At 37.4% G+C, this 12,300-nt stretch overlaps 1 protein-coding gene across 1 annotated transcript; it reads left to right on the forward strand.

Annotated features, from left to right (window-relative positions):
* The first annotated feature begins 6,846 nt into the window (after window positions 1–6,846).
* Window positions 6,847–12,090, forward strand: crybb1l2 (crystallin, beta B1, like 2). The gene is made up of 5 exons (XM_053621924.1): window positions 6,847–6,942; window positions 8,902–9,020; window positions 9,159–9,291; window positions 11,295–11,437; window positions 11,888–12,090. The coding sequence occupies exons 1-5, from the start codon at window positions 6,847–6,849 to the stop codon at window positions 12,057–12,059; spliced, it is 663 nt and encodes a 220-aa protein (XP_053477899.1). The 3' UTR covers window positions 12,060–12,090.
* The last annotated feature ends 210 nt before the right edge of the window (window positions 12,091–12,300 follow it).

Raw genomic sequence — 12,300 nt, forward strand, 5'->3', positions numbered from 1 at the left:
TCTCATATGTGACTGGTATCGCACCACACTTTGCCTAGGGGTTGACAACAGCATAATAATAGCATTCTGTGAATGATCCAGCCAACAAATACATTTATACATCAGATTTCTTATTAAAGCCATAAAAGTTTTTACTCTTGACATATAAAATAGATTACTTGCACTGCTCTACCTTGGTCTTTTCAATGTAATCCTCATACAGTCATTGTAGGCAATCTAAAGCTTACATAGAGTCACTTTTTTAAACACAAAGGAGCAGTATAAAAAGAGGTACGGTATGCTCTAAAAAAGATTATCTTAACCTGATCCAAACACATATAAAATTTTCTTACCAACATATTAGCTGGGTCATAGAATATACGACGCTGCCTATACATATCCTCATCATCACACATTTCATCACTAATGATATGCCCCAAGTATTTCGTTTCAGTGCATACATTTAGTACATGCCCTGACAGGAAAATGAAGGTCCTAATCCCCTTTTGTTCTACATATCATGGCAACACTCTTTTTTACATTATATTGCACATCATATTTAATCCCATAATCAGAACATATGTTTAGCAGCTGTTGAAAGCCAGCACTACTCGGAGAAAAAATGATCAAATCATCAGCAAACATAAGATGATTGATTAAGATATTACCCAGCATACATCCAGTTTTACAGTCACTTAATTGTTCTGACAATTCATTCATATAGATATTAAAAAGAGAATAAACCTCTCTGCCACACTCCATCACCTACTCCAATAGGAGCTGAGACACTATTACCCCATTTTACTGTCATACTCTGATTAGTGTACCAGTATACCAAAATTCTTAGTATGCTGTTAGGCACAGCAGTTTGTCTTAGTTTACCAAACAACTTTTGATTAACTCTACGAAAGTCTTAGAGGTGTCAACGAAACCAATTATAACAGAGAAATTTTGTATTTTATACAGTTCTACTATTTCTTTCAGTGTATATATACACACAAATCAGTACTATGCTGTGACTTAAAGCCAGCTTGGTTATCTGTGCTACCAAGATATACACCTAATCAATCTAATAAAATTCTTTATAAAACTTTTGATAACACACTAGCTAGTGCAATCGGTCTATAGTTATCCAAACTTCCCACCTTGCTAGCTTTATCCTTGATAACAGGCAACAAGGCTACCGACAGCATCGACTCTGGCAACAGCCCATGTATTATCAAGCCAGTAAAGCAAATGGCAAGAAGAACAGCAACCCTAGGGCTCGCAAACTTTAAATTTTCAGCAGTAATTTGATTCAAGCACTGGCTTTCCTATCTGAGAGCTGCATTATTGCTTTATAAACTAGTTGTAATGCCCACCATATCAGTACAGGAAACCTTTTCTACTTTATACAGTTCATTCATTACACAGTGAAACAAGGCAAAATAGTGTTGTCTCCACAGTTCAACTATATTCTCGGCTCCGGAGACACCCTCTATAGAGCATGGTAATATCACATTATTCCTATTTGATGCTGTTACATCCTTCCAGAAATCATTTACGTTATTATGTAGCAGATTTTTTGCCATCGAGTCTGCTCTCAATATTTTTTCATGTTTACAGACAAATCGAACTGCATATTTATACCTAGCATTAGTTTAAAAAAAATTGCTCCAGAAAAGGCCCCTGTCTGGGCCTACCTGCTAAGTTCCATGCCTTAAATGCTTCCATAGCTTCAGTATAGCATCCAGACACATACTTTCCCCACCTTGGCCTACTATTATATGTCTTATCAGTCCGTATAGAATATGGTCTACTAGTCATACACAGCTCCCACAATATCATCATACATATCACACAAGGCTGAACCATGAGAATGTTCATTACAGTTCACATCTGTACACATAGCTGCATCTCTGGGTAATACCACCTCATTCAAAAGAGAATCAGTTTCCCCCTGATATATTAGAACATCATCTTTCATAAGTTTGGTGCAGTCTAATTTTACCGAACCATAACATCCTTCTTTTTAGAAACAGGTTATTTTTAATAACCTAACTTTGCTAGGAATTGTATAAATGTGTGTGAGACAGACATGACTTAACCATATAGCCTTTAAAGACTCTATTATTATTATTATTATTATTATTATTATTATTATCGTTGTTGTTGTTGTTGTTGTTGTTGTTGTTGTTGTTGTTGTTATGATGATGATGATGATGATTATTATTATGATTATTGTACTGTATGTCTGACTCAAACCTACTCTATAAAGCTATATAAATTTGCTCTGAGATAAAAACAAATAAAAAAGGTAAAATGGATAGGTCTGACTGTAACACTTTTTTTTCCTTGATCAAAGAGCAGGCATGTTTCTTTATTAAGCTATACTGAAAACTGAGAATCAAACAAATTTTCATGATTAGATGTGTTGTATTATCTTTTGTGATGTTGACCGAAAAAGAAAAACCAATATTGGTTCTCTCATTTGATGTGTGTGTGTGTGTGTGTGTGTGTGTGTATATATATATTTATATATATATATATATATATATATATATATATATATATATATATATATATATATATATATATAATTTATTTTTCTTGTCTGATTAGGTGGAAGACTGTAATTTTATTATAGTTAAGGATGCACTTCCTGATTCTCCCCTCTATATTAAATCAAGATCTTTATTATCATATTTGAAGCCATGTTTTTGAAGAGGTACAACAGAAGCTTTTGAGGAAAACAGAAGGCCGGGATTCTTCTGGGAGCATTGAATAACACTTTAATGTAGCACCTATAATACTTCTTAGACTAGCGCAATTAGTTTTGATAAATAAAAACAAATGGTGCATTTGTCACTTGTTGCCTATAGACACTCACTTTACTCAGTCATTTCATTTCACTCTCTCAGTTGAAACTTAGTATCTGTTTAGCAATGTATTATAAATATGTAATAAGGCTATATTAAATCAATTGTGTGGGTCTGTGTGGGTGTGGGTGTGTGTGTGAGAGCGTGTGCATGTGTGTTTCTGTGCACTGTCAGCGAGTTTTCTGGAGCCGACTGAATACAGGCATGCACAGTCATGGCCCGTGTAGCAAGTACACAATAAGGGACAGTCGCAGATGTTCATGTAGGTCAGCAAATGGGAAAAAATAGGTCAAATTGATTTTACTTCACACATTGATCCAAATGTGAAGTAATAAAGTTACATTATATCAGTTATTCTGTAAACTCTGTGGCATTTTCATTAGGCCTTTTAGGTAGATCACCCCCATCATACACCTCGTAGGTTGCACTTATGTACAGTGCCCTCCACTAATATTGGCACCCTTGGTAAATATGAGCAAAGAAGGCTGTGAAAAATTTACTTTATTGTTTAACCTTTTGATCTTTTATTTGAAAAAAATCGGAAAAATACTCTGCTCTCATGGATATCAAACAATTGTAAACAAAACACAAGTTTAAAAAAATCTTTGTTAAATATAGGTGTGCAGCCTATGAATTCATATGAGAAAAATATATTTGAAGTATATTCCCATTGATATTTTACTTCTTTTTTCTAGTATACCTGGGGGACTAGGAACAGGAAATTGAACCATGACTTCCTGTTTCACAGGGGTATAAATATGAGCTAGCACATAGTCCCTTAGTCATTCATAACAATGAGTAAGACCAAGGAATATAGCTGTGATGTGCAGCAAAAGGTTGTTGAGCTTCACAAAATGGGAAATGGCTATAAGAAAATAGCAAAAGCATTGAAAATGCCCATTTCCACCATCAGGGTAATAATTAAGAAGTTCCAGTCAACTGGAAATGTTATGAATCAACCTGGAAGAGGACGTGTGTCTATATCATCTCAACACACTGTGAAGAGGATGGTTTGAGTGGCCAAAAAATCTCCAAGGATCACAGCTGGAGAATTGCAGAAGTTAGTTGGGTCTTGGGGTCAGAAAGTCTCCAAAACTACAATCCGAAGTCACCTACATCACCACAAGCTGTTTGGAAGGGTTTCAAGAAAAAAGCCTCTACTCTCATCCAAAAACAAACTCAAGTGTCTTCAGTTTGCCAGACACTACTGGAACTTCAAATGGAATCGGGTTCTATGGTCAGATGAAACCAGAATAGAGCTTTTTGTCAAAAAACACCAGAGGTGGTTTTGGCGCACATATAGAGGTAACCATATGGAAAAGTACCTAATGCCCACGGTTAAATATGGTGGTGGCTTTTCAATATTTTGGGGTTGTTTTTCTGCCAGAGGACCTGGACATTTTGTTAGGATACATGGCATCATTAAATGAAAACTTGACTGCCTCTGCCAGAAAGCTCAAAATGGGCCGTGGTTGGATCTTCCAGCAGAACAATGATCCAAAACATACATCAAAATCAACACAAAACTGGCTTACGAAATCAAGGTCCTGCTATGGCCGTCCCAGTGTCCTGACTTGAAACTCATAGAACACCTGTGACCTGAAGAGGAGAGTCCAACAGCATGGACCTAGAAATTTGAAGGATCTGGAGAGATTCTGTATGGAGGAACAGTCTCAGATCTTTGCCATGTATTCTCCAACCTCATCAGGCATTATAGGAGAAGACTCAGAGCTGTTATCGGGTAAATCATGCAAAATCCAGGCCTAAAGCTGAGCAGGTGTCAATCAATGGTCCTCTGGCAGTTTTAGGGTTTGAGCACACTTTTATCTGGTCACTAACAAAGACCCTTTAACTGCTGCCATACCACTGCCCTTAATTCCAACACTTAAGGCATAATAAAAAAGTGTAAAATCCCCAGTACCTCCCTCTATTTCTAGCTTTACCCATACCCCCACCGCCCGTCTCTGTGTCTCTGTCTGTTTGATGATGGGGTAAATTCTATTCTGTGTGTGGGGTGGTGAGCTCAGCGGGTTTGTTTGTTTGGGTCTAATCCCATTACGTTGGGTGCTGGCCTATAAAAGAGCTACACACTCATTTTCAACATACACTGACTGGCTGTGTGAGAGAGAGACGCCGGCTACTCACTTACACTCAGGTAAGAAGCCAGAAAGAGACAAACAGTCCTAACACCTAATACTAATAATACTTATACTAATAATAAGAATAATATTTTGTTATTCAGCAACTACTAAGAATTATTTAGTAACTAATAGTAAAATAATTGGCTGAAAATGAACTCACCTGTAGGGGACCCATAGACAATGATAAAGCACATGAAAAATAACAAAAAGCAAGATGTTCATGATGACATCATCATTTGCTCTGAATGTAAATCAGGAGTAGAAGTGATACGTAGAGGAAAACTGGGGCATGCAGTGAAGACCTGACTGTTAACAGTGATGACATAGCATTTACTCCGGCATTGACGCAGAAAGTGTTAGAGGAGTAGGAGGCGAATAACAATAACATGCTGTGAGTGCATATCACAGTTGCTAATGTCTTATGCACAGTTGTTGTGTCGGAAAAGTAATGAATAATAATTAAAAAAAAAGGTGTCTGTCACCTCACTAAAATTATGACTGAGTAGAGACATGGGCTTCAAAGAAGACAATAAGAATGATATACTTAGCCAACATAGGAATCAGAAAGGCAGCATTGAAGACATGTGAGCATAAATGAGTCAGTGTAACTTAGATATTGACTTACAGTATTCATTTCTTTCTGTATTCTATTATTCTCTTTGTGTGGAACTAATTTGTGCACTTTTTTTGGCCTGGGGCGTGGGGATTTTAAGGCTTCATCCAGGTAATAAGGTTTTTCTCATGACACTTTTTAACTGAGACACAAAAAGTTAGTTATTTATAATATTTTACTGTACCACTGTAGCATACTGGAAACTGCCAAGACCTCAATGCTCCTTTACATTCCCAAACCATAATGTTTATTATACAGTAACTACAAATTTGTGAAACTTTATTATATGATAAGGTTTAAGTGTGTGTGCTGGACTTTCAGAGGTTAGTAGGAACTAAACACTCCAAATTCCACAATAGTTTTCATACTTTACTGCTTTTTCATAACCGCAAATATTTTCACTGGAGCTTGATAAGCTTGAAGAATTTGACTTTATTATGCAACTTCACTGAGTAGCATCCAAAAGCTATCCTATGACTGTGCACTATTACCACAGCAAGTCAGCCTGCAGTTCATTATAGGAATACTTGGGGAATAATTTAAGGAACACATATTAGGGGTTAATGAGCTTGTTATTTGTTTAATAAAGCCCTAATTAGGCACTTGTATGCAGTTTATTCACTATGAATTCATCCTTATTCATAAACACTTCTATAAATTCATAATTGGAGGTCTGTTGTGTAAAAATGACAAATATCTGTGATCATGTTAAATTAATGCTTTGTTAAGGCCTTATCATGCAAATTATTGAGCATAAATGAACAAGTTAATTCACTTTTTATTAGTGTGTGATACATATTATACATGTTGATTCTAGGAAGTATCAAGTGACCAAAGCTGAAAGAACAATCATCTTCTTATCTCTGATGAAAAATAACACAGTAGAGCATTAGCCACCCATCATTTGGATTTAAATTTAAAGAATTAATATTGAAATGTATATGAATACCATAATATGAGACATGTATTGTAGTATTAGTGCGTTCAGCAGTCTGCAGTAGTGTCTTGAAGTCACCAGAACCTACAGGTATAAATATGTTGGAAACTTTTACACTAATATGATATGAATTTAGATGATCAATTAATGCGCAGTTGTTTATATAATGAAGACATTTAATAATTTATCACAACTAATGATGCATTTATTATTCATTTTCCCACAACATATCCCCAATTATGAACATGTGTTTATGAATAAAGTCTAAATTAAAAATAAAAAAGCTAATGTTCTCGACCTCCTTTTTTAATCACAGTTATGTCTTCTGCTGAAGAGAAGCCCAAGCCTGCCGCTCAGCCTGACGGCAAGGCTGCGCAGAGCACCAAGTCAGACGTTGACATGGACACCTTCAGGGTAACACACACACACACACACACACAAACACACATAACTTGAGACACCTAAATGTAACTCTAACCTTAACTTCAGTAACAAAAAGAAATTATTTTGACTTCTGCTTTTCTTTAAAATTTAACTTCAAACCACAGGCTCATTTTAAATACCTAAATGTAGAAAATCTAAGGAATAGGTTTAACTGAATTGAGTAATGTCATTAACTTCTCCCCACCCCCTTTTTATTTTTTGTTGCTGAAAAGTATCACAAGGAAAAAGAAAAAAATTCAAATAGGCAAAGATCTCTGATCACTCTACTGGGCACCACACACAGTATACATGTACTGGTCTTAAAATTAATACAAACTCTGTGTATGACTCTTTTATCAATAGGCTTAAATAGTTTATCCTCCAAGTGAACCTCATATAGAGGATATAGTTTAGATGATTTAGAGCAGGGGTGTCCAATCTTATCCGGAAAGGGCCGGTGTGGGTGCAGGTTTTCATTCCAACCAAGCAGAAGCCACACCTGAGTCTATTGAAAGCCAAGATCAACTGATTAAACTGGTGAATCAGGCGTGGTTCCTGCTTGGTTGGAATGAAACCTGCACCCACACCGGCCCTTTCCGGATAAGATTGGACATCCCTGATTTAGAGGATCCAGTTACTAAGCCCTTAAATACAAAGATTGAATAGAATATTTTCCAGTATTTTCTTGCCATTTTGTCCTTATAGGTTTTGTATTGTGTATTACTAAATTAAACTGTAATAAAACTCAATAGAGTTGTTAAAACTATTGTCTGACAGTGTTATTTTTCATAAAGGCAAGACAAGCAAAGCATCCAGGCATAAACGCATGGTGATAATCATGACAAGTCTCGTTTTTAACAATTCCAGTTGCCATAGATATATGCAGGTGAATCCTCTCTTTATATAAAGTTCAGAATGACTGGCTTAAGGACAACAGATGAACTCTTTAAAACAGTGTGTCTTATGGGGGTGGTGTTTAAAGGTGGATTTTAATACTTGAGCTGCAAAAATTGGCTTACATGGAACTGAAAAACTGTGGGGGGAAATGGTGGTGGTGTCTAAAAAAGAGTGGAGGATAATATGACATTTCAGACTTTTTAAGCCTTAATTGTGCTTAATGGTGTATAATAATGCATTTTTATATACATTACATGTGAGCAGATCAACAATAATCTGTCTCTTTATTGTTGTCTTTAATTTGTCTTTATTACGTTTTAGAAACTGACATCAATAAAAAAAAATCCTGAAACACAGATGATAATTTATTTGGATTTCTTGTTCAACAGAATAGCTGTCCTTATTCCATCTGCAAATTGCCTGTCAACGTGCCGCTTGTAAGGGGAGTTAGGGGGAGCGTGCGTGCACACGTGGTGAGTGTGCATGGACGATGGAGACTGTGTTTAGAACGGACATGTGTACTTGTTTGGTTTCTGTTCTGTCTCCTCCTTGTTTAGTCATTGGTTGGTTTTCGACGGTGTGTATTAATTGTCTCAGCTGTTTACGATCAGGTTTGAATCTGGGTGTTACTTAAGCCCCTCGTGTTGCTGCGCACTTCGAGCAGTATTAAATGTATAGACGCCAAGGATATATAAGCTACCTTGATGCTAAGCGGTCGTGTTTTCGTGCCATGTATTTGTTCCATGCTTTGAACTTAGTCTCATGTTTAGTACCTTGATTATAGCTTTTCCAGTTTAGACCGCGATCCCTGTTTGTTAAGTTCTGGCTGTAAATAAAGACATTCGTCTGCAATTGCTTCTGCATCGAGTCCGTTACGTAACAGGTGTTAACAATTTTGTTTGAGAGAAAATGCTATTATTTATAATAATTATTTATAATAAAAGTTATTATATGTTGTCTTATTTTGTTTTTTTTTTTTAGTTCTACTCGTCTTCCCTTTACACACCTTTCTCTTTACATTCTTCTCCATTTCTTTTTTCCTCACGCGTGTAGATGTACGTGTTTGACCGTGAAAACTTCCAGGGCCGTATGATTGAAATCAGAAATGAGTGTATGAACGTGTGTGAGATGGGCATGGACAAAGTACGCTCCCTTCGCGTTGAATGTGGCCCGTGAGTAATAAACAGTTACATGCCGTTATTTCAGACATGACAGGAACAATTATAGTGAGATCCTCAAGTCAGGTTACTCACCCTGACACTTACTCGTTCTCTCTTTCTCTCTTTCTTTGTAATCTGCTCTGTCTGTAGTTTTGTTGGTTTTGAGCAGATGAACTTCTGTGGTGAGATGTACATCTTGGAGAAAGGCGAGTATCCTCGCTGGGACTGTTGGAGCAACTGCCAGAGGAACGACTATCTGCTCTCCTTCAGACCTGTCCGAATGGTATAAATTCTCCTCTCCATGAACCCTAAAACTAACTCTTCTTCTGAAGCTATAGTTTTATGTTTTTTCATCATTATGCTATGGTCTCATTTGTTAACCCATTCAATCCCACTGGGTGAAACTGATATGATATTATGGCATGTTACTGGAATGAATATGAACTTGTCACGTTCATGTGGGTGGTGAGGGTCACATGACTTCCTGCTTGCAGATTTCTATCAAAGTAAGTAAATATAATATGCGTAATATTAGCAATAAAATCCATACTTGATCGATATAATCTTTCAAAGCTGTATTATGGATAAGTTATTGTCCTTTTATCATGCTTACAGGAGGCAGAAATGTCAGCAGTCACAACTGTGACCAGTCAGATAACAGAAATACAGTACACTGTAAATATATAAGTTTTCTGACAATGTCTCTGACATTGTAGATCAGGATGACCCAAAAGTGGGTGTATGCAAGTTTATATTGCTTCTTCTTCATTATGAGTTATTGGTAAATAATATATATTAAAGTGTATTTAAGTTCATTCATCATTTTAAATATATTTAATTAAAAGGAGTAATATTCCTGAACACACACAGTTGGGAAAAAAACTGGGCACAGAATCCGTGAAAGAGTGTCATAACAAACACATTCACCTTTGAATCACAGTATCGTCAGTGTAAATTTGTATGTTAATTTCCTTTCACAGTTTCTTAATGTTTTCATCTTGTTGACTAATTACATCAAGATATTCTTTTACCGTGCTTATTCTAAAACATGTTGTACTATGAGACTTCTGTTCTCTATGCTGAAGGTGCATCATTAATGTCAACAAAGAACAGAATAGCAAGTGCAGAAATGAGGGGCATGACTCAGGATGATACTGACATTTCAGGATGAAACTGACACCACTGTGTGTGTTTACTAGGACTGTTCTATTAATCATATCCATTGCACCAGGCAGAGGTCAAAATACAGGGTGATAAAAACAGCATAGGGTAATCAAGTAATAAAAAAAAAGAAAATAAACAAACTATTCAGACTGCAATACCAGGTCACTGTGCAGCGGAGATGAAGTCTACATATAGAGGACATATCAGATATTAAACTGATAAAGAATAGACACTATATTTAGCCAAAAGTCAGTGAAGTGATGGTTTCTTATTGGTTTTTATTCCTAATGGGTTTTGGTCTGTCCATGTGGAAAATTCAGGTTTCCATGTAGAACGTGGTTCCCTTTCAGAGACAGATGCATTCAGAAAGCTACAAACTTTGATTTATCCAAATAACCTTTTTTTAGGGTATAGCAATGCAACTGAGTAAAACAGCAAATGTAAATAATCAGAAAAGGAACCAGTCAACGTGGATAGCATGTTTGCGTCGCACATCCAGGATTGGCGGTTCAAATCCCATCTTTACCCTGTGTGCGTGGAGTTTGCATGTTCTCCCTGTGCTTTGAAGGGTTTCTTCTGGATATGCAAGTTTCCTCCCCCAGTCCAAAGGCATGCATTATAGGCTGATTGGCATTTCCAAATTGTCCTTAGTATGTGAATGTGTGTGTTAGTGAATGTGCCCTGCAATAGAATGGCACCCTGTCCAGGGTGTCCCCCGCCTTGTACCCCAAGTTCCCTGGCATAGGCTCCAAGCATCCCCTGTGGCCCTATGTAGGATAAGCAGTATGGAAAATGAATGGATGGATTTATAGAACCAGTCAACAAGCAGAGTTAACAAGAATCAAAATGGTCTCATGTTTATACAATTTGTAACAATTCAAACAAAAAATGATGAAGGTTAAGCTTAGGGTTGGGGTCAAATAGATTCCAACTATATCACCCTCGCTTATTTGAATCTGTGTATTTCTTTCTTGAGACCAAGTTCCAAGGACAGGAAGCTCTGACCATATAAGGAGAGTGGCAGATTTGATAGGTCATTGTGGAAAGATTCAGTGTAGATGTGATGTCAGGGTAAATCTGCTTGAAAAGCTTAGAAATAGAAAATAATTTTGTTTGCCACAGGACCCAGAGAAGCACAAGATCTGTCTGTATGAAGTTGGTGACTATAAGGGGCGAAAGATGGAGATAATCAATGACGATGTGCCCAGCCTGTACTCCTACGGCTTCACTGACCGAGTTGGCAGTATCATGGTCAGCTGTGGCACGTAAGTACTGGGCTACTTGCTTACGTGTGTGTTACCAAGAGCCAAGTTTAAAATTAGGATTTCAGACAAATCAGTTGATTTAGCCTTTAGTTCTGTGAGAGTTTTATAAAAGTGTTCTAAATATTGGTGGTGAGCTATAGCACATTCAATGATCCAAGCAGCTCACTACACTTTACTTTTAAACTGAGTCACAAATGCAGAGTTTTCCATTTTCATGTCCATTATGCTTTAAAAATCCATTTGTGAAGATACACAGCATGGTAATGCCCAGCTCAGAAGGGGTCAGTCTTGTCTGACCCTTGATTAAAAATCCCTGCACAGTCTCTATTCATTACAGTCTCTCCTACATGTTCTACCTTTGCACCCGCCGGCACACTTCCTCACGCCCACAGATCTCCTATTTCTTCCTGCCTTTCATTGAATCTCCTCTCCTCTGCTTTCCTCCCTCAGTTGGGTGGGCTACCAGTACCCAGGCTACCGTGGCAGCCAATACCTGCTGGAGAAGGGTGACTACAAGCACTTTAATGAATATGGTGCTCGCTGCCCCCAGATGCAGTCCATGAGGCGTGTGCGTGACATGCAGTGGCACCCGGACGGCTGCTACACCATGGCTAGCAAGTGAGGGTTTGAGAGGATGGGAAAGAGAGGGAGAGGTGGGGAGAGAAAGAGAGGGTGTGGAGCTGATGGAAGAGGGGGAGGACCAAGGGACAAGAAGGAGAGAAGGATCATGCCATCCATATAAGGCAAAGAGGAAGAGAGGAATGGGTTGTGAGTGTATGTAATAGTACAAATCATGGCTGCTGACCATAGATAGTGATAATGTGTTTGTTAAGCGTAGGATGGCACACTCTTTTTCTCTCTCC

This window comes from Ictalurus furcatus, chromosome 3 (genome assembly GCF_023375685.1).
Source record: "Ictalurus furcatus strain D&B chromosome 3, Billie_1.0, whole genome shotgun sequence".
NCBI classification, from domain to species: domain Eukaryota; kingdom Metazoa; phylum Chordata; class Actinopteri; order Siluriformes; family Ictaluridae; genus Ictalurus; species Ictalurus furcatus.